The 22,684-nt window shown below is 42.5% G+C and overlaps 2 protein-coding genes across 3 annotated transcripts in view; one reads left to right on the forward strand and one right to left on the reverse strand.

Moving 5' to 3' along the window:
• The window catches only part of SLA (Src like adaptor), a 91,517-nt gene extending 87,655 nt beyond the window's left edge, over window positions 1-3,862 (forward strand). For both annotated transcript variants that reach the window (XM_078686737.1, XM_078686738.1), the window contains exons 7-8: window positions 2,190-2,322; window positions 2,420-3,862. In XM_078686737.1, the coding sequence (XP_078542863.1) occupies window positions 2,190-2,322; window positions 2,420-2,651 (365 nt within the window). In that variant the 3' untranslated portion in view covers window positions 2,652-3,862. The remainder of the gene's footprint in view (window positions 1-2,189; window positions 2,323-2,419) is intronic.
• Window positions 1-22,684, reverse strand: part of TG (thyroglobulin) — an 825,201-nt gene that overhangs the window by 236,204 nt on the left and 566,313 nt on the right. Inside the window, exon 41 of the mRNA XM_078686739.1 lies at window positions 19,470-19,663. Within this exon, the coding sequence (XP_078542865.1) occupies window positions 19,470-19,663 (194 nt within the window). The remainder of the gene's footprint in view (window positions 1-19,469; window positions 19,664-22,684) is intronic.

Below are 22,684 nucleotides of genomic sequence, written 5' to 3' on the forward strand. Positions count from 1 at the left end.
CGGCATACTAGTGAATCTAGATGCAATTTTCTGTGAGTAGAGCCCTTAGGAGCTCCATCCTTGTGCCGTAAAACTAGTCTTTCATCATAATTGTCCCGGGCTGAGGGACATATTTACAAAGAGTTCATGCAACACAGTGCAGCAAGTAAAGTTGCTGTGCTGTGCTGCCAATGCAGTCACCCTTGTACCATAGTGCAAGGGAGTCTGCATTGTGCTCAGCATCCTTTAATGCATTTCCTCTTTGTATGTGTGCTGTATAATGCAGCACACATGCAAAGAGTTCAGAAACAGGGAGAAATTAAAATGTTCTAGTTTATTACACTGCCTCGGGGAGGCGCAGGATATTGGCGCTAATCCTTGTCTACAGTTCTTTGTAGGTAGGCATTTTCATCAAAACCTGTGTTTGTGGTTATATGGCAATGCCTATGCACCACCCAAGGAATGTCCCTGTGACACCGGTAACAAACACCCAGGGGCACAAAACCAGCCGTCACCATGGCGGACCACCAGGGAAACGCCCGGTGCCTGCTACGGCCAGTCCTGCCCTGGGTCGAACCTAACCTGAATTGAGAAAATCTTCCCAAAACGTTTGATATTGCAAGTGTTGTGACTAGTAGGGCTGCACATTGTTCAAAAGTTTACAAAAACTTCACTTGTGGGTGAAAAAAAACCCTTCCAAGATGTTTATGACACATGTTTTTGTGACTAACTTTTACTACTTAAAATATTGTTTTGCTTACATTTATTTATGCAGAACATAGTTTAATTTTCCTGACAATTTAAGCTACGCGAAGTTCACGAGGCTTGAAAAGTTTTAAAGAATCTGTGCTTGGACAGGGGAAGTTATGAAACTGGGCAGGCATATGTAATTGAAATAAAAGTGGGCCATTATGTTTAGCTATAGTCACTGGTGTTAGAAAAGCTTAGTATAGTTGTGAAGTTTTAGAGAATGGCCTTGCAAGTTCCTGATCCTAAGTCATGAGTTTCCCAAAGTATTTATAATGCACATATCAACTGTACTCAATCTGCCAAGAAGAGCAGGATGGGGTTTTATTGAGAATTCTCCCAGAAAATGAGGTGGCCATTGAAAGATAATTTGAATGCAAGGTGGTAAGTGACCGCCATTAAATGAAGATTGAAGGTATTCCAGAATAAGGGAGCTCGGAAGGCTGGAATCTTGAGATTGAAGAGATGGGTCTGAGATTGATAAGAAAGACCTGCTTTTATTAATGCATGTGTCAACTCAAGCAATGTGAACTGAGAGCCAGCTTACCTCAAGCTGATAGGAGAAGGCTGAGCTGGAACATGGAAGGCTGAATAGAGTGTGGATGGCAAAGCTTGCAACCTTATCAAGGAACAGGAAAAGGAGTCTTAGAGACTAAGTAAAGACTTTTACAATAATCTACTTTCATTACAAGAGAATTAATGTTGTGTTTATTCTTGAAAGTAGGCTGTAGCTATGTAATAATCACAGTGGGCATCTGGGTATTCCACCGATGTTAGTTGCTCACTGGACACTAATGAGGTGGGATGTGTTGGCACTTACTTTTAGTTATGAATAAAGTACACCTCCAACAATATATTGCCTGGATTCTTGCAACAATTATTAAATGCCTAGGAAGACTGAATTGTGGCATGGATATATATGTTAGAAATGTTAAGAAAGATGAAACATGCATTAAAAGTGTTTTGACTAAAGTTGAGTGGAATGTGTATGACGCTGCTGAAGAGGGTTCTTGCCTGAGAAGAAGGGAGTTATGAGGTCACAAGAAAGGAAGAAGGCAAAGGGCAGTGAAGGCGAAGCAGTGGACGAATGGAAATAGTTGGCTTTTCCTGAAAGGAGTGAAGACTTATTGAATGCTCAATTGCTGCAAAGCAGACAGTAATATTCCCTGTAAAGGAGAGTAAATGAAAGCGAAAAATATTGAGCTATGTGTAGAGGAGTATGGGTTGACCGTAAAGCTCCCGTTTTGGTTAAACAGCCACCGTTTGAACTGAAGCCTACGGGTTTGCATTAATTGGGATATATACCGGACCAAAATAATCTATTTACTTGAGTTCAAGGAGGTAGTGGCCCAGTCTAAGAAAGGATACTTTGTTTTAACTAAAAATCTTGATAAACCATGTTGCCATGTAACAGCGTGGTCACTGTTGGGAATAACAACAGTATCCTTATTTGCGTCTTTCAGAGATGGCAGATGGCCTGTGCTGTGTACTTACTACCCCGTGTCTCACTCAATGCACCGTCAATAGAGAAGCACAACCCCAAGTGGAGCCTGTGGTGATGCGACGAAATCAGTTTAATTGGAGGAGTACAAAACAGTGAGTATTATACCATCCAGCAAGCACTACTGTCCTCTTTGTGGCCACATGTGTGTACTTGACAGCAAGTGTTTAACTGCTAACAACTATTTTCTAGGCCTCAGCTGAATCAGGAAGAACAAAGACTCTCTGTTGAACATAATGATCCCCTCCTCAGCTATGGCCTCAGACAAAGCATTGCCTCATACATGTTACTAGTGGGAGAGAACAACCCATCCAATTCCAAAAACAAGAAAAAGGGACGGCAAAGTCAAGTGATATCTGAGGCACACAATCGAAGAAGTATCAGATCGCAGTATTACGAAGAAGAAGATCTGCAATCGCCTTAGCGCAATCGAAGCTAGTGTGATAACAGAGACACACATTCTAATGGAGAAGGACTAATGAAGAATTACGGACACAATGTGAAAGATTTGTTTAGACGATGAACTGGATGACACCTGACCAAATCACAAACTGTGGAACCTGCAGGGTTTTGACCTTCTGAGAACTTTTCAGAAAGTACTGTTTATAAAATGCACAATTTTTCAAAACATGGTTGGTCACTAAGGGGCTGAGATCAGGAATTACAGGAAGAATTCAAGACCATACACTCTGATTATAAGTAGGATGGATTTAGGATATGGGATAACAGATGGCTGGTATTTACAGTTCCACCCAGAATCTCTGTACCTAAATCCAACTATTCTGAGGTAATCTCCATGGAATGGAGAATAATTTGGACCTATTTTTTCCAGGTGAACATCTGCAAGGAATTCACAATTCTGTGGGGATTAACCTACACATGTTCCACCTGCTCTTAACAGGTGAAAAAGAAAGGTTAGGGAGGGGCTGGTGCTGATGCTGGCAAGGGTTGGTGGTATGAAGGTCTAGGGGAGTAGGTGGTCAACACAGGGAGAATTACATGCACCGTATGTGCATTGGGAGTGGGCCAACAAAAGGACTACACTAGAAGCCCAAGACTAAAGCAATTTTACCAACTGAACTGCCTGACTGGTATCGGGGAAGGTGTTCCAGTACAATGCAAATCCAGTTGCAGGACAGAGCAGTATCCCACTATAGTTGGGCTGAGCGGTGTCCCACTGGGGGATAACGCTCTGCTCAACCTGTAATTGGGGCCAATGTTTGGACTCTATTTTTTGCTTCTTTTTCTGTATCCACCTGGTTGGATTATTTGCCTTTTTTAAAGGCAGATGCTGTAGATAGGGAATGTTCCTACATGATATGATGATGCAGAATATTCACCACACCCCATACAGCACTCTGTCAATATAGCGAAATGTGTAGCAGTCAACCAGAAAGGGAGGAACAAAAGTACAGGCCTATATTGGAAGTTCCTTTAAGGTCTGTACAAAATTAGCATACCACTGTCACACTGTACAGGTCACAAAATAGTGGAATGACTGAGTAAAAATAATGTTCATGTATATTCCTATAATTGTCTTAAATATATATGAAACTTTAATGTATTTCTTTGAAAATATGAATAAAAAAATTAAAACGTTAGACATAAATCCAATAAAATATGTTTTTGATGGGAGAGTAGAGCAAAAGTTAAAATATTTATAGTAAAGAGCAAGATATTTTATTTGTGTATAATGTATATATTCTCTTTAAGTAAACTTCTGAAGTGTCCATCCTAGTACAGATCCTGTCTACATCATGGTTGTTGCTTCCCTAGACCAGTGAATACTTAACAAGGCATTGTCACCAGTGCTATTAATAATGGGACTCAGCTGTTACCACTCTGTAGCTGATTAGACATCAAAAAGAATGCCCCAACCCTAGTATCTTGATAAAGAAGAATCTATCGGATGGAGACCAAGTGCAACTTCATGAAACTTGGTACGGTACTTTTATTTATACCAATTTTTCTTATTTTTTAAATTATTTTTTCAAAGGGATTTTATCTTTTAGCAAAAAAGAACACAATTACACATTTATACAATATTTATACAATATTTGCAATTCTAGCAACAAGACAATAAATCAAAGTAATATCACAATAACACAAGACAATATATACACAATATACACTTTCATCATTGTTTTGAAAATGAATTTAATGAATAAAGAAAACAAAGCAATGTGAACTCAAGAGCAAGGACGAAATTCCACCGTCTTTAACTTAATCATTCAATGATATAACTTGCTCTTGTGGATGTGCCGACGCGTTTCAGGTTCGAATGCATAGTTTTCGAACCCTCATCAGGGCTTTGTTATTCGTCTGTGTGAAACACAAAACAATAATAAAATTTTGGTGAAAGCCTGTACACCTCAATAAACTGCCTCCTGTTACATGTTCTGATTCGAGAGAAATTACCTGTATTTTTTTCAAGCAGGGTATCTTTTCATCTACACATGGGGACGTTGCTTCAAGCTTTTAATTCTGAAGCAAATAAAATATTGGTCATGTACCTGAGTTCTAGCAGAGTCCCAAACACCAGTGTAGCGGACATATGGTTTATTTACCTAGCTGCACAACGTCAGAAGTCTCGTGGAGAGAGGGGATTGTAGCTGTCGGGCTGACCTAATCGAAACAGAAAAGAGCGATTAAATTTGCTGTTTGTTTACATTATTCATGGCGAATTGCCAAGGTTTATTCGTTAAATTCATTTTCAAAACAATGATGAAAGAGTATATTGTGTATATATTGTCTTGTGTTATTGTGATATTACTTTGATTTATTGTCTTGTTGCTAGAATTGCAAATATTGTATAAATATTGTATAAATGTGTAATTGTGTTCTTTTTTGCTAAAAGATAAAATCCCTTTGAAAAAAGAATTTAAAAAATAAGAATAATTGGTATAAATAAAAGTACCGTACCAAGTTTCATGAAGTTGCACTTGGTCTCCATCCGATAGATTCTTCTTTATCAAGATACGAGGGTTGGGGCATTCTTTTCGATGTCTAATATTGTATCTGGTCCAGCTCCTCCCTCAGTCCCATTAAGGACCTAACTCCTTTGTTTCCACTCTGTAGCTGATGACATAGACATCTTAAGAGTGTAGCTATGGTTTGTAGATTATGGTAAGAATACTGTTTCTCTACTCATAAGTGCTCTCTTCAGTTTGTCTCAATGAAGGAATCTCCGGTCCACATGTTTCTTTCAACACATTTAGAGAATTGCATCTGGACAGGGGCTATTGTGGGATTCACAGCTAATGCTGGGTCACCTGTTAAAGCTTTGTTGCCTCAGCACCTATCCATCACAGCCTGAAATGACTACCAGTGTGGCTGACATCCCAAGTAAGTTTGTCTTATTGTGTCAAAATACATCTCCTTGCTTAGTCCATGGTCACTGTCTGTCATAGGCAATATGATCCCAAAGTACCACTTGGGATTTATCAACTGTGTGTAAGTGACTACAGCTTCTCCAAAGTGGCTTCTAATGACCACTGATCTGGAGGCGCCCCAGGATGTATCTAGTGTGTCTTTAGGTTGTTCACGCATGCCATAACCCTCATTGTACTTCCCTGTCTGTATATATTGTTTTTTTTGTTGTTGTAATGATGCTTCAATACATTTTATTTATGTCTTAGTGACCTCAGCGTATGAATGAATAAGATTGGCAATTTACAATATGTAAGCAGCTCACTCACCAGCCTCTTCGGTATGCTGATGACAACTAGCACCTTGAAGGTGTTTGGCACAATATGAATTTAAATGATACAACACACATTCTACAGAGCACACCTACCACATGACCACATGGTTCTGTATTAGATACAGTTCCCCAAGGTGCAATGGGCATATGCGCCTGCTTTCTGCTCCCCGGGGCACTTTGGTATTACAAAAGGGGCTGCAAATGCTTGTGCCGCCTCTTCTGTAATACAGCCATCCCAGCGCACTTACAGTGCCGATGTTCTCTTAAGGGGCTGTGGCCTTATTTGCATAGGGGTATGGCAGCATGCAAATGAGGAAAACAATATACTTCTGCACCCTCAACACATTATGGACGAGGCGCAGACTGAGGCCCAACGGACTTCAGGAGGTGCACTCACTGTGCACCACAAAGAAGAGTGAACCCTGAGGTAACCCTCCTGAGGAGGGGAAGTAAGTCCCATGGATGCCTCCGGCATCCACCTGCAGGTGGGTGCAGTCACTCACTGCACTCGCCTGCAAGAGAATCCTTGTTAACCCTTAGAAATACAGGGGGTACCACCTTAACAGTGAAATACATAGTGGTTGCTTAAAGCAGCTTCCTTGCCTTTCACTAATGCACTGTCCCCATGGGAGGCCCAAGTTTGCGACTGTTATCGCACAGTGCACCTGTTTAAAGGTGCACAATGGAGCAAACAGGAAGAGTGCACTTATTATATAATAGCAGCCCAGATAACATTATTGAGTAGCACAAAGAACAACAAGCAAAAACTGATTTCTGCACACCAAAGAATGGGCATCATTTTTTTAACATTTCCAATATTCCACTTAGAAGTGTCTAAAAGTCTCTTGAAGGGTGGATAAATGTCTTTATTATGCTAGGATGGCATACAATTGTATTGTATGTTAGTATTTTTCTGGTTAGTTTTGTATCAGTGAAACATCTTGTACCTTAGAATACACAGGAAAGCCAGGCTAATAGGAGTCATGCTCTGATGTGGTCCTAACACTACTAATTCTGAAGATGCAGTATTACTCCTTGGACCGGGATAATAACTTGCTTTAATGTTACCAAGGGATGTTTTGTAAAGTGCATAGATATTACCACATCTGTGCTAGTGGTGACATGCCACAGTTTGCAATGCTGTATGTTAGACCAGGTATCCTTGGTGTGGTTTCCCCAGTCTTTTTACCTATACCTTCTGTGTTTTTACTGTGTGCTGGACTGTGTTTTTGTTGGTTTAGATCTGGGCACTTTACTACTGCTGATCAGTGTCGAAGTGCAAGTGCTCCCTGTGTAAATTGTGATTCTGTTTGGTTATCCATGATTGGCAGATTTGACTTACTGGTAAGTTCCAAATAGAGTGCACTATGTGTGCCGAGGGTCTTCAAATCAAATGCTACTATCGGGCCTGCAGCAGTGGTTGTGTCACCCACATGGGTAGCTCTGTAAACTTGACTCAGGCCTGCCATTGCAGTGTCAATGAGTGCAGTTTTTACCTGCCATTTCGACCTGGCAAGTGCATCCACTTGCTAGGCCCTAACCTTCCCTTTTACTACATGAAAGACACCCCTAAGTAACATTTTACAAGTGTAGCTTCCAATTGGGAACAGCTAGAGATTTGGAGTTTGCGTTCTCTGAGCTCATAATTTAAAAACACATCTTTTAGTAAAGGTGGTTTTTAAATTGTGTGTTTGAAAATGCCACTTTTAGAAAGTGGCCATTTTCTTGTTTAACCATCCTTGTGCCTCTGCCTGCCTGTGGAATCAACATATGACAGGGGCCTGTCTGTGCATTCACTCTAGACAGTCACACAAAGAGAGTTGAGGAGTGCCCTGCATATGCTGATGGCAAATCACCAGTCTGAAGGGCCTTCTGAGCTAGAGTGGTGCGAGGAGCTGTCACCTTCACCTGAATAGTGCTGTGCCTGTCCTCTCACAATGCGGTCTCCACCCCCCTGGAATGTGGATGGTGCCAAAGCCAGAAAAGGCAGGAACTTGTAAACTGCAAAGACTTCAAGGGCCAAAATGGGTACAAATATTGGATCTAAAACACCAGACTTTTGATGCTTCTGTCTGTGGGCAATGGAAAGGACTGAACTTTTACTTTGGTGTATCATGCTTGAGAATATTTTCCAAGGGCTTAAAGTAGAGTTTGCCTCCTGTTAAGAAGTCTCAGGGACACAAGAATTCACCTGCAGCATCCTTGAGCTCAACTGCTGGGAGTTCCGACCTGCCTTGGTGCATCAAAAAGACATCAAAATCGACGCATTGCCCTTCCAGTGCCTGTTTTTCTGACACAGTGACACCGCGCAGGAGAGATTTCCATGCACCACTGTCATGTGGCCGAAAAAATTGACGCAGCGCCTGTCAGTGGCTGATGAAATCACCGCAACCCAACTTCAGTGCACAGTGTGTCCGAAGTCAGAGACCCCTGCACTGACTCAGACGCAGGTCCTGCTGTGCCGGTGAAAGAATCAACACATTGCGGGACCGCAGCTGAAGAAATTGATGCAGCTACTGTTTGTCAGCGCTGCATAGACCTCCAGCGTGCCTGGATTTCCATGCGTCACACCGTGCACCAAGTTATTCTGACACAGCACCTGCAGACCAGAGCCATCTTGAAATAGATGCATCACTTCCCCCTACAGTCCAGATGCATCACTTCTCCTGCGTGCAGCACAACTGTCGTATCGCCTCCCCAAGGACACAGGAACCAACACATCGCTGTGCTTTCCAGCGCTTGCCTCCTCTTCAGCTGTTTTGCCTTGTGGATTTTAGCGCATTTAAGGTACTTCGTGTAAAAAATCACGCATTCAGAGTGTTCTATGAACAGAATTGCTTAAAACTTTAAAAAGTCACATTTTGTGTTGTGTATGTTGGATTTTAGTCGTTTTGGTCTTGTTTGGTTTACATAAAGATACTTTATTTTTCTAAACTGGTGTGGTGTCCATTTATAGGGTTTTCACTATGTTACTGTGTGTTATGTACAAATACTTTACACATTGCGTTTGAGATAAGCCTCACTGCTTGTGTCAAGCTACGAAGGGGGTGAGAAGGGATTATCTAGGTGCGTAACTCCCCTTTCCTTGACTAGAAGGAAGGGTTCCTACTTGGACAAGGTTTATACCACTGTCCACTAGAGACCCCCCATTTCTAACACTGTAATGCTGTATTATCACAAAGGTCATATTTGTTGCTACATGACTATTGGCCATATGTATGAAGCTCAAATGGGTTCGCAAACGCCGAAATTCACAGAATTTCGGCGTTTGCGATCTCATTTTCGCGAAATAGTATGTATGTAGCAAATTTGAGTGCAAAATAAGGAATCGCAAATTTGCAATTCCTTATTTTGCGATTGCATTTAAGGAATCGCAAATTTGCAATTCCTTAAATGCAATGTATGAAGCACCCAAGTTGTGCGACTTCTCATTAAGAAGGTGGTAATTTGCGATTTCTTTCACAAAAGCACTTTTTTGCATTTGTGAAGGTGCCATGTGGCGCACATACATACCCTTAGGGCAGGTATATGCACCATATACGCACACATGTGAATTTCAGGGGTGCATCAGGGTGTCCTGACACCCTTGCACCCTTGAAATTATTCTCAATTTGCGATTCTCAAATTGCGAATCGCAAATTGAGAATAACTTCACATTCTTTCCTATGGGCCTCCTGGCCCATAGAAATGAATGGGAAATTATTCCTTATTTGCGATTCGCATTTTGCTAATCGCAATTAAGGAATTTTAAGAAATCGCTAAAAAATGTGAATTTCTACATACATACCAATATGCAAATCTCAAATAGCGATTTCTAAAAAATCGCTATTTGAGATTTGCAAATCTGGATGTTGATATATCTGCCCCTATAGGTCCACTGCAATGGGACAATGCAATCAATGTGCAGCAGTGCTGCACAGCCATACCTTTCCTTCAGCACTCTTAATAAAGGCCATTTCCCACAGTGTTTAGCTGACTTCAAGAATGAAGCTACTGGTGACAGGCTTTCATCTATGAAAAAGCAGCACATGCAGGGGCGTAGCTATCAATGGTGCAGGAGGTGCAGTGATACCAGGGCCCGTAGACCCGAGGGATCTGCTGAACTTCTACTACTGCAGTTTTTACAACCCAAGCAGCAGACAGGGGCCTGTTATTCTTGCTTGCACTATGGTAAATTTGTAACGCCGCTAAGCACAGAACATTGCCGTGTTTTGTTAGTTGAGCGGGATTGAAAGTCAAGGATTGTCAGGGCTCAGTCGTGTTCTGGAAAGTGAGGACACCAGTCGGGATGCTGCTCAGATTCAAGTGCTGAGAGTTTGATTCTAGAACGCGTTCACAGCCTAGCCTTGAAATCCACTCAGTTCAACGTCTTTATTCGAATATTTCATCATAAAAGACTTCCATAAAACACAGTATATCAGAAAAATAAAATATGATATATACAAATCACAATACTATCGCACTAAAGCAAAATGTGACAATTGAAAATCCACTCATTTTGGGGGAAGTGGTATATCCTGACAAGAATCCATGTTGGAATCCCCTTGACAAAAGGCACCTGCCAAAGTAGGCTTATTGCATTTATAAGTTCTGAACAGGGTTCTTTTTTCTTTTCTTTGTTTCTCACAGAAAGTCATGGCTATTATGAAGGCATTTGTTAAGTGGTGTATCTAGAGCTTTTGCCGCCTGGGGTGGTACCTGAGTTTGCCGCCCCTCATACACACCAAAAATGCTATAGTGGCTCTGACTGGAGCACTGGTCCACGGACTGCCGTAAGTGCATAAGCAGTGGATGGCTCCCCTGTGACAAATGGAGGCAGCCGGCAGTAGGCCGGTGCGACTTGTTAGCTCGTTCGGAGGTGGCTGCCTGATCACTGGCTCCCTCTCTTGCATTGCCTGCACGCCAGCCAGCCTCCTGTCACATGCCAAATCATTTGCATGCCACTCCCCTCAGCGCTGTCCCATATTTGGCTACCACTCCTCCTGCCTCACCACAGACACACCGCTTTTCAGGGGGTGGTGCCAATCACCTCACATGAAGTGCCGTCCCCCCAAAAAAAGTGTCACCCTGGGCTGACCGGCCCCTCTGCCCCCCTCCCCTAGCTACACCACTGCATTTGTTGAATCCCACCTGGATTGTGATACTTCAATTTAAATGGGCACGCCTAGAATGGGACATTAGAGGACTTAAGCATATTCAGAATACAGCTGCTAGAACTTTGTTAGGTCTTAACAAACGTTAATGTTTCAGACGCATTGTGGCAGCTCTATACGCTTTCTTTTGTGCACTTTATATACACCCAAAACAACCTTAAGATCAATGGGCCAAAGTCCCCAAATTCAGGCTGTTGAAATGCTGTGGCGACTCTTTCTGAGCACTAGGAGTTTTGGTCTGTTCTGTTAAGCATCCATTTGGATACTGGCCACTAAAAAAAAAAAAAATAAAGAGTAAAAACGTGGCTGTTTTCACTATAATTTATTATTATCATTTGCTTGTTCACGGTCTGTTCTGTAGCACCAAGATACCTATTTAGGCTGTATATATGCACTTTATACAATAACCCATGAATTAATAACTAAATAATGACTGTGGTGGAAGAAATTCCACTGGTGGATTCTTCTCTGGATTCACCTACAAATCAGAAGGATTTCCCATTGCTACCCACCTCTCGGCCATTCCCAATGTAGATTGTTGTTGCAAAATTACTGAACTGAAGAGATGCAGGGGGTGGATTTGCAAAGAAGTTCCAGTGAGTGAACCCCTGACTCGCGCACTGTTTGGTTCCAATATGAGTCATATGAACACTGGACCGCATACATTTCACAACTCAACCTTTTTTTAAGTATTTATGTGTACATCACTTTATATGCTTCAAGAAACTTTTTTTGCACAAAAGTGCAGGCTCGCGTCGTTTGATTGAGTTATACCACAAACTATTAAAACGGACTTCGATTCTTAAAATATGGTCCTAAATACAGACCGTCTTATCGCAGTCCAGCCTATAGGAACACAATATATTGGTCACTGGTTTGATGTTCAGCACAAAAGATAATTATGGGTGGAAAATTCTAGAACAGGTCACATATGACAGCGGCCCCTTTCTGCATCAAAGAACTTCCTTTCGAGTGATGTTTGGTGTTTTGCAAAGCAGCATTGTATTAATCAGAACACGTTATCTGATGGTCTTGCACGCTATGCCTTCTGTACTTTATCTGCCACTTCTGTGACCCGTGGGGGTGGGGTGTAATTTGTGTGGCAGGCTACACTGTGAAGGGGGGCATTGTAGCATTCGAAAACTGACATTCCTGACTGTATAGCCATGCACAGCATTACCTTTGTACCCGACTGGTTCTTCCCTTGTTCACTGGGCTATTGGTTTAGATGAATTTTTAGAAGGATAGCCATGAAAGCATTAGTTAAAAGAGCTTAGCTACTAAACAAGAGGGCGGCTCATTGCATTGCCATCAATGTACACATTTTGATGATTGCTTATAAGATGGAGTTGGGTCACACTGTTAATGGATGCATGTATAGCATCTATTTTCTATATGTCTCTTCTAATTGCATGGCCACCTGGAAGTACACATTCAGTAAGCCTTGTTTCCTCCTCGCTGGTTTGTTAGCTGGACACTAAATCAGCATTTATACATTGTTGCAAATCTCGACTATGCGTGCTCCTTGAGAGCCGCCATCTTGAAGAAGCCAGGAGTGAACAGCACAAGATACACTTCACAACAAAGTTATTCCATTATAACAGAAGCATTGGAGGGCTAACTCTCTTTATGTGTCAAGCTGCTTGTAGAGTTGCGGCCTAGTGTTTATGCTACGCGGTGACGTAGCGTGAACTGCGGCCATCTTAGGTTCGCGCCGGGAAAGCGCGAGTCGGGTGCCGGAGCTGCTAGAAGGCAGCAGCATGCTCGGCGCTCTCTGTGGAGCGATATATATTATAATAAAATAGCGTTACAATCCACAACGGTGTCCTGTCATCATTGCAGGCAGTACCATCACTACACTGCTCACCACAGAAAGTAGAATTTGAAGTTGCTGTCAATGTACTAAATTCAACAGCGACCTGCACTCAAACACTTCCCGTGCTTAGTTTGTCAACAAAGAGTCTCCGGTCCGAAATCTTTCTTAGGAGCAGCCACCTTGTTTTCAAAAGCCAGAGGTAAAGCAAGCTAGAGCTGCCAAATCTTGACTCCACCTCATGTCTCTTTTTCCCACCACCCTGCACTTCGTGCATCTGGCATCACTCTCTCAGGCTCTTTTTCAAACATTCTTTTTCCTTTTGTCAATCTTTTCCTTTTTTTCTATTCTGCTTTTTTGCTCCATCTTGTGACTTTCTCTCTTGCTCTGGGTCAAAGTCTGATGATGAAAAATTAGTTCTGGACACGAAAACGAGATCTGATGCCCACCAACATGCAGGTTGTAATGCAGCCTGCGTGGAGAACAGGGAAAGTGCGCATGACTGTATCCTCCTCCCCTGCTCTTCAGCCCTGCCCAGCTCCTCCCACAAAGCTGCCGCAGCAGGAGGAAAAAAGAAAATTGTAATTACATTATGTTATTATCATTTTAATCTTTCCTTTATTTTCCTGCTTGAAGGCAGTGGGGCGACGCTCCTTCGCCTAAGGGGAGGAGCCGCCATTGTATTTCATCATCCTTATTTTCCCACTTTTCTGCCTTTCTCAGTTTTGTTCTGCCTCAAAGTCTAAAGAGGATAAATAAGACTCAGCACCCAAAAATCCAACTGCAACCACCGGCATAAATTCAGCCGCAGGTCCTCTGCTACGGAGGAGGAGCGACAACCACCCTGCCAGCACCCTCAAAAACTTAAATAATAAAACGGTAATAAAACAGGTTTAAAACCCGATTTATTATCACTTTATTTTTCTAGTGCTGAGTCTTTGGGGTGGGGCCAGGGTGATGACAGGCAGGAGGGGGAGTGGTGGGCACTGTCTTCACTGCACATGTAGGTTTGGCCAGCCATCTGAGGACGGCCACACCCACATGTCCAGTGAAGCTCTCTCCAACCCCAGCTGCATTGCTGGGTTGAAGAGAGCAGGCCCAGTCTCCCAGTCTGTCTGGGAGCGCAAATCATCGGCGCTCAGGCCAATCCTGAAGCTGCTCTCATGCATGAGAGCAGCTTCAGCATTGGCCGCAGGGCAGTCTGAGAGCCTGTGCCTGCCTGCAGTGGAGAGGAACATGATCATGGCAGTTTTTTTTTTGTCTCAGTTGCCCTCCACCTACCCCCCTGACTCCCTCCTGTGCCCCTTTTCCCTGACATGAGTCGCTCCTGCATAAATTAAGTTCTGTACCCTCCCCTTAAATTAATGAGCACTCTCTCAGTTACTTACTTTCTCTTCCTGACTTCCAAAGTCTTATGTCAACATATTGCATTATAATATTGTTCTAATAAAAAATTATATTTTATAAATTGAATGCAGCATAAACTCTACTGTATATCTCGTGTTATATACTTTTAATTGTACATCGCTCTGACACCACCTGGGACTGGACACCTTACAAAATGAGTTTAAAGAAAATAAACTTTAAACCATGGGTTTCTTCTGGCATATTAAACTTCAGGGCTAGTGTGTTTAATTACATTTTTTTTTTTTTTTTTTTTTTTTTATTTCTGTATTTTTTATTGAAAATAAAGAGCATATTTACATGGTACTGGGTGGAGAACACATGGGGAAAGAGAAAGAAGAAAAACGCACCGGGGGGGGGGATTTTTTTTTAATCTGAATTGTAGCATTTGTTTCCCCACTTTTTGCCTTGCTTTTACTATTGTTCAGAATCATAACTAATTGAAAGCTTGAGAGTTTTTGGTTGTTTAAGCCCATAATTATATGTATACCTCGGGTTAATGGGACCTATTTTTCCTTCGTGCTCACGTTGAACGCTGCTAAACATTCTGGGAATAGCGAATGAAAAAGGCGTTGCGTCGCACATTTCCCCAAAGATGCAGCACCTATCTGAGTTAACCGTCATACTTGAGACAAAATATACTTCATAGCAAATATGCAACATTTGATCGCTCTTTATATCAGCAGTACTAAAATATAACATATTTTTTTCATGGATGCACCATAATCCACCTGAGTCGAAAAAACCATGTTTGCACAAAGTGCCTGTTGCAACAGTCACTAGCATTTGTTATACTAAAAAGTTCCTCTATATTTATTTTCCACATTAAATAACTCAATAAATAAAGAGCTGTGAGTAAAGAGCTGTGAGTAAAAATCTTCTGCTGGCTGGTCAATTCTTTCAATGGAGTCAACAGCTAACACACCCAAATCCAATTACCAAATGCATGTGTCAATGCTCATCAGGATATTCCAGCGATACATGGGTTTGAATTGACCAGAAACATTACGTGGTCCTCAACTAAGGTTCAACTTTCTGCACTTGAAAACAGATTCAAACTTGTGTGTAATGTGCGACTAGACCCACAAACGTCAATGTGCATGTCTAATGGCTATAGTAGAAAGGTTTTTAGAGCTGAGTTTGCCAAGCCGCACTGATGCTCAGGAGGGACAGGTGTTGATGATAGCTGCATGAGGAGAAAGCGTCAGCCACTGCTCCGGGTAGCTGGTAAGCCACACCACAGACTGCATGCTAATCCAGCTGCTAAAGCAGGCACCAGCAGTCAGCAGCAAGGATGACTCCAATAATGCCCTAGAGCAGATCCCAGCAGCCACAAGGCCCTGGGCATTGATAGGTGGCCCAGTGTCGAAGCAGAAGGAGGCGCAGACGGAGGTGCTTACAGGGCCGGACTGGGAACCGAAACCGGCCCTGGCAAAGTGCTCGGCCGGCCCCCCCTCCCCGGGGGGGGGGAGGGAGTTGGGGGTGCGACCGCGCTCTTTGCCAGGGCCGGTTTTCGGCCGTTTTCGTTACAGAGCCGTCTGTAACAAAAACGGCCCCCTGGGGCCCAAAACCGGCCCCCACCCATGCGGCCGACCGGGGGATTGCCCGGTGCCCGCAACGGCCAGTCCGGGCCTGGGTGCTTACCCAAAACTTGGCCTTCGAAGGTGGTTGAGAGAATGGGTGGTGCTGGATCATGGTTCATGGTGGCTGTGCTGCTAAACTCGACTTTAAGAACAAAATGATCTGTAGACTCATTCATATCCTACACTTGTCAGCAAAAAGGTCGGTGCTCTGCTGATGTCAGCCATAAAAAACACATGGCTGCCATAAGATGCAAAAGTAGAAAAAATCCTGATGTCATAAGTGTAACGATTCAACTCTCAACTAAAAATAGTGAGACTAAAATTCTGTTGTAGTTGAGACAAATACACACAAAATTAGACAGGAAGCCAACAAATCATAAAAAAGGGAGAAAAAAGGCAGCAAAATATCAACTATCGGATGACTCAATGTATAGGTTTAAGTACTGGTAATATTCTGCCTGGCACACCTCTACAGCTGTCTGTAGCCAGACCTAAAGTGGTTGTCGGCTAGATGATCCACATTCTGGTGTCGCGGCTTCATTAAAAGCCTGGGTTCCATGTCTAAAGGAGTGAGGCGGGACGGTGGTGGGAGGGTTCCTTCAGGAATTTATGTCACACCATAAGACCGTTGGGTCTGCCAAGTGATTCAAGCTGTATTGTTGGACCTTTTCCCTGTGCATCATTTGCATGAGACGAGGCGTGATTTATGTAGATACCTGCCAGAAATATCATCTTAAATGAATGTCTGTTTTTGCACCCACAACTGAAAATCAGACATGCAACTTTTGCATAAAGCATTTAAGCAAAACAAAAATGTTCTTTCCAATGTGATGAGATGGAGAAAGCTACAAATAAGGGTGAGCAAAACACTCTGCTTTCAATCAAACAACATTTTGAGAACATGGAAAGTGTGGTATATCTTTACATTTGGTCAATGTGTTCGTAATTAAATGTTGTACATTTGAATCACTGTGGGCCTAATGTATAAAGAGTCCCAGGCAATAATTAGAAATGTGCTTCCTCCTGGACTTTCGCATTCCAGAATTACCGATACTCCTGGCATCAGTAAAAATTTGGATCAGGGGTACCGCAATACAATTACTGAAGTACTTGTGAGTCCCACAGTATTTGCAATGCCTCTAGGCCTCTTATGGAAGGGAGAACAACATGTGTAAATCGTTATTAATGATTATTAATATACCAATTTCTTCATCGCAGGCTTCACCTTAAGGATTTTTGTCCATGTAAACCAATTCAATGATAGCACATGATATATGTTTGAAGGGAACTCCTGTTGCTGGCCAGAGAGGTGTTGAGACCCCCCTCTTGATGTGGGTCTATTTTCAGGTGCATAGGTAGAAAAACTAATTCTGGGTGGATTTCTCGCATCCACCGAATTCTAAACTGGCGGATGTCGCACCACCCTACTTAGAGTGTATTTGCGTACACACTCCAAATAGGGAAGGTGTACACATCCACCAAACTTAAAATATCCCTGAGGTTACTTTCTTCCAGAGCCTCTGCACTTATCACAAGTTGAGGCCAAATGTAGTATCAAAGGTCCTATCAGTGTTCATGGCTGGTGCGGATGTAGGAGGGGAGTACTATATTGAGAATGGAGTCTCGTGGCTTCGTGTGACCCCTGCAGGGCTCTCCAAATGTAAATATATATATTTATCTGACATGGCATCAACAATATACATCTTTGAAAGCATTTACAGGTGTTTTTTTCTTTCATCTGACACTGAGAATTGGTGGGAGCCATCAATGGCACAATATCCCGCCCTGAAGATGTTCTTAACATTTAGTGGACAACCCAGCGAATCAGCTAGGATGCGAATTGGTAAGAGTAAATATTAATTTTATTACACTTGAATACATGTTGACGAAACATGCCCTATTATTATGGGTAAAATCATGTTAATATATTCTTAGTGGAGTGGAAATAAAATACATTATTTAGTAAAGAGGACACTGTAGGGGATTCTCCTGCTTTCTAACATGTACGTTTTAAATGTGTTTATGTATGTAAGTACAGCACGAACAAAGCCAGGGGTTATGAGGAATGTACAGAGAAAAAGAATACAAAGAGAAAATGTTTCCCAGGTGGAGGAGGCTTGTGGTTTCTGAAAATGCAGAGTATTTCCTTTGGAGCGCTCTCCAATCCCTCAATATTACAAACTACCTCTAATAAATGAAAATCATCCCAAGCTTCTAACAGATATTCTTGGTGTAAAAATAGTGATTGCCTCAAACCTATCAACATTAGTGGGCCATGCATTCGGGAAAACACATAGTGACCGCACCAGAGCATCAGACAAGGCAGCATTTCTAGCGGTATTCTCATTAAAACATTTAGCGATTTGATATATTTTGGAAATGCAACCATCTTGTTTCCAAATAGCAGCATATTTTTTTTAAGCAATATCATTTTAATTTAAGCAAATTGCATATTATGCACACTTTCATTTTTATTAAATAATCTTAATCCCCTAAAAGAAAAGCGTGTAAATTTCAGGAAAAAAACATTAAATTATCCTCAATATACTATTTTTAATTTTTAGTAAAAAGATGCTTGGTCACCAAACATAAGATTGTCATTTCCATCAAGAACTACCTCAAATGATCCTGATTAAGCCTGAGATGTCTGCATAAAGACATCATCATACCATTTGAACTGCTGCCTGAGTCTTAGCAGTATCTTTCCTGTGGTGGACTTAGTAATGTGATCTTTACACTTGCACTTCTATATCATACTTACATAAATAACTCTTACAGTGTACTCCTTGCCATGCGCGGAGTTGAGATTTCAAGATTGTTGCAAGTGTTTTGGAGTAGGCAGGCAATAAACCTGTAGAAGGCCTTAATACCTGACCAGTTGAGTTAGTTGCTGGGCAAGACCAGCTTGTTCTAAAGCAACTGCTCAAGACAGGAAGTGGACACGAAAAACTAAGAAACCGCAGTCGACTGTAGAAAATCAAGCACATGGATGTTGGTACACTTAAGATGTAAGGCAAGCATAAGTGGGCATGGTGTTACTTGACAGTAGGGAAAGCATCAAAAGACCCGTTACTCATTGAGTGGTGCAACTATAACGCAGTCTGTAGGAAAGCAAGACTCACATGCTCTTTAAGTGAATTTAGATTTTGAAGGATACTCTTTGTGATGTACAACACGCTGCACAAGAAGCTGAACAGATCCTTCGATCAGAATTAACTCCCTCAATGTACACATTTTTTACCTATAGCGCTCCCTTCTTTTAAAATAAGCTTCACATTTATCAAAGTATTTGCATAAAATGATCTATGAATCATTACTTGTGAATTTTAGTAGCAAAACGTATTCACAACCTACAGGATCACAATCACAGTTAACTGTGTGGAGCATGTGTCAAGAACATCTACAGAATCCTGGTCACCACTGACTCCTTGGGCGCAACTATTCCTTTGAATTCATTATAGGCCACACAGTCACTAGTGGAATCTAAGGAGTATACCATACAAAGATTTGGCTTGGGAAATTGAACATGACCTCAGACAGCGTGCCCTCTTCAGAGCGCAGCATGCTGGGAAATAAATGGGCTTACCATCAGCACGGCTCTTTGGAAGAGGTTTGTATCTGTTCTTAGTACATGAAGGCTGGCAATGTCCGCTCCACCACGTTCTGCAGACAGGGTCACCATGGAAGGGTCACCTCCAAAACTGGCAATGTTTCTTTGGACCCATTTTAGCGCTGCCGCCTGATCGAGCAGGCCCCAATTTCCACTTGGCAGACCAGAGTCTAGGAGTAAAGGAAATGCGCAAAATTATAGAAAAACATTAAATGTAGACGTTTGTAAGTAAGGCAAATCTGCTTCATTTTTACATACAGTTGTGGATCCTTCTCACACTGACATACCAAAACACATAGGACTTGAATCACAAAAGGCCTCCACACTCGTGGAGGAGGCCCCACAGTCGTGGGGGAGTCTCCGCACTCAGGTCGGAATCTCTGCAATGAGAATTCTACAATGATGTAGCTTAAATGGGCTGTTTGTTTCTGGTCCGCAACAGCCCACTGGACCAAAAAGCAGCTCACACTCTAGCTCTTTCAAGCTGGCCCATCTGACAGTGCCAGACAGCATGAAAGTCCAGTTTAAAACTGGCCATAGTAAGCAACAGTCCATCCAGAGAACGTCTGCACAAGTGTAGTCTTTGAACTGAGCTTGCAATGATGACAATTCATTAACTAGCTCGAGAATCACTTGCCAACTAGCCCGAGAATCAGTTAGATGGGTGTCATGTGTGTCGGCGTAGAATTTTAAACCATAGGCATGGATAAGGATGGCCAGAGAGGAGGCACAGATGCTTAAAAAGGGTAGGGCTTATAGCAGAGACCCGTAGAACCTGCAGGGATCCTTTTAAGATAACACGGATGGAGTGAATTAGTTCCACCTTGAGAGTTATTTATTAAGGAAGATTAAAACCATCTCAAGGCAAAGCCAAAGTCTTCTAAACTAGCTAGCTGCAGAGTGGTCCAAAGGAATCAAGGCGGCTTCTCCTTCAGCATCAGGTAGCATGCAGGTGTCATGAATGGCAGATACCGGGGCAGATTCGGTGCTCTATGAAGGCAGAGGCTTTGGTACTAAGAAGCTAAAATAGTTATGATTCTCTGTATGTAGAGGGCTATTGATTTACGACACAATACGGTGATTTTTAGCAGCAGAGGGTAGTTTTGAGATAGGTTTATAATAAGAATATTTGAATGGTCCCAAGACCCAGATTCAGGGAAAGGATGCATTGGAAAAACCTCAAACAATGAGTGGTTATGAGTTGAGCATCAGCTTCATGTGCACTCACGTTCGTCACATCTCTTCAGTCCACAGTCCCTCTAGTCCACAATCCAATCACCTCTCAGCACTACTGGTCCCCAGAGATGGTAGCAGTCTGACCGCCATCCTATGTTGAGTTGCTTCCTTATTGGAGGTTACTCTAGCCGCTGCCTCTGCAGTTGATAGTGGGGGGCATGCCCGACAGAGCCAGAGCATACATTACAATCACAGCATAGCACACACTCTGCTACTTGCCAGCTTGAGTCCTGGGGCCACAGGGAAGGAAGGAGTAGCCCAGGAAATGCTTGGTGATGGGCAATCAAAAACCCAAGATTTGGTGGGTAGACAAAACACACACTAGACAGGTGGATGGCCTCCCCCATCGAAGCCCATCATATTGAATCAATGACTGATAATGAGATGCTGCTAAGTCGGGTGTATCTGTGAAAGCACTGCGCGAGAAGAAAAAAAGGCACGTACTGTAATTCGATTTCTTTTTATATATGACAAGTAAGTGGAGTAGTGTGGCTCACTGGTTAGAGGCAGCAGGCCTGAGAGCAGAAGTCAGCCCGGGACCAGGGTTCAATTCCCGACGTGGCAGGGTCGTGGACCTTGGTCAGCGGACTTGATAATTCTCGCTTCGGTGCTTACTCTAATCAGGGGTTCCACTCGGCAACTCTGGGCATTAGCTTGCCTAATCTCCACAACGGCCCCACCAATTCCGGGGATGCCTGGCTCCACCTTGGGGACTCCCAGCAAGGGACCATCCCACAGGGAAAGCCAGGACGGGTTCCCCAGAGTTATACAGCGCCGGGACGCCCCGTTGCTGGGGCAGCTGTGCGCTTTACAAGTATACTACATTTACATTTACATTTGAGTCATAAGATTCTTCCCCTTGCAAATAAAGGCTTACAAAGCAATGTGCGACATTTTACAGGGACTTTATTAAAGCAGGGCACCATCAAAACCTCAGCCCCATGCTACCAGAAATAATCACGTCTACATTACCTACAGAAGCCTCTACAATCTAAAAGTAAACTTGCAATGAAGAGCTATAGGCAAATTGACCACACTCAAAATGCCCATCGATTTAGAATCCATGGCTTAGGGCCGATGCCTAAGATTGGTTTGTTTCCAGTTAGAACATTTCTATGGTTTTCTACCCTAACCTACTATTGCACGATAGCATCACACGACCTGGGCTAATTAATAAAGGATGATTCGTGAATTAGGACAACAGATTCTTTTTAATGACTACCCGCTTGACTGTTTGCATTGATCACCTGCAGATATACAGGATATTTTGATTTGCTTACATGGCTTGTATTTTTTTCTTTCTAACCCTATCCCCCTGGCGCTCTGATGCGAATTTATTTGGGGACACAGCACCTCACAAAAATAAAAAATAAATATTTAAGCAAATACCTAGTTCCGATATTATTTAGTGTTTGTACTTTTGGCAAGCCACACTAAGAGTGAAGCCAACGAGGACATTCATGGTACATTATACAGCTGCTTATAAATATTCCCTCTGCTCCGCCCTTCCTGCCATGAAGGAACCAGATGTAGACAGTGACCACAAAAACCCATATTTAAAGCCCATTCTATGAAGTAAACATACAGTAAGGTTTAATTGGTTCCGCACAGCAGAATCAGAGAGGATTACATGTAAGACATACAATTGGTTTACACTAGGGGTGTGCACACACGAGTAGCAGCTGGAAAAAAATAACCTTGTACTGAGCAAAAGGGTGCTGCTGAAGGATGTCCCTCGTGAGCCTGCAGGCTCTGAAAAGTAAGACGATCAACTTAGGAACAAAATGATATAAACTTTGCACTACATTTATACTGCTCACCAACGCAAACACAGCATTTCTGCATGCACATCACTAACATAGACAATTGCACCAATAACTGGTGTCCATATTACATGTTGCCACTGGTATTTGGGTGCAAACATTGAATTTTTAAGGACCAGTTGAATCACATGT

This window comes from Lissotriton helveticus, chromosome 4_1, assembly GCF_964261635.1.
Source record: "Lissotriton helveticus chromosome 4_1, aLisHel1.1, whole genome shotgun sequence".
Taxonomy (NCBI): domain Eukaryota; kingdom Metazoa; phylum Chordata; class Amphibia; order Caudata; family Salamandridae; genus Lissotriton; species Lissotriton helveticus.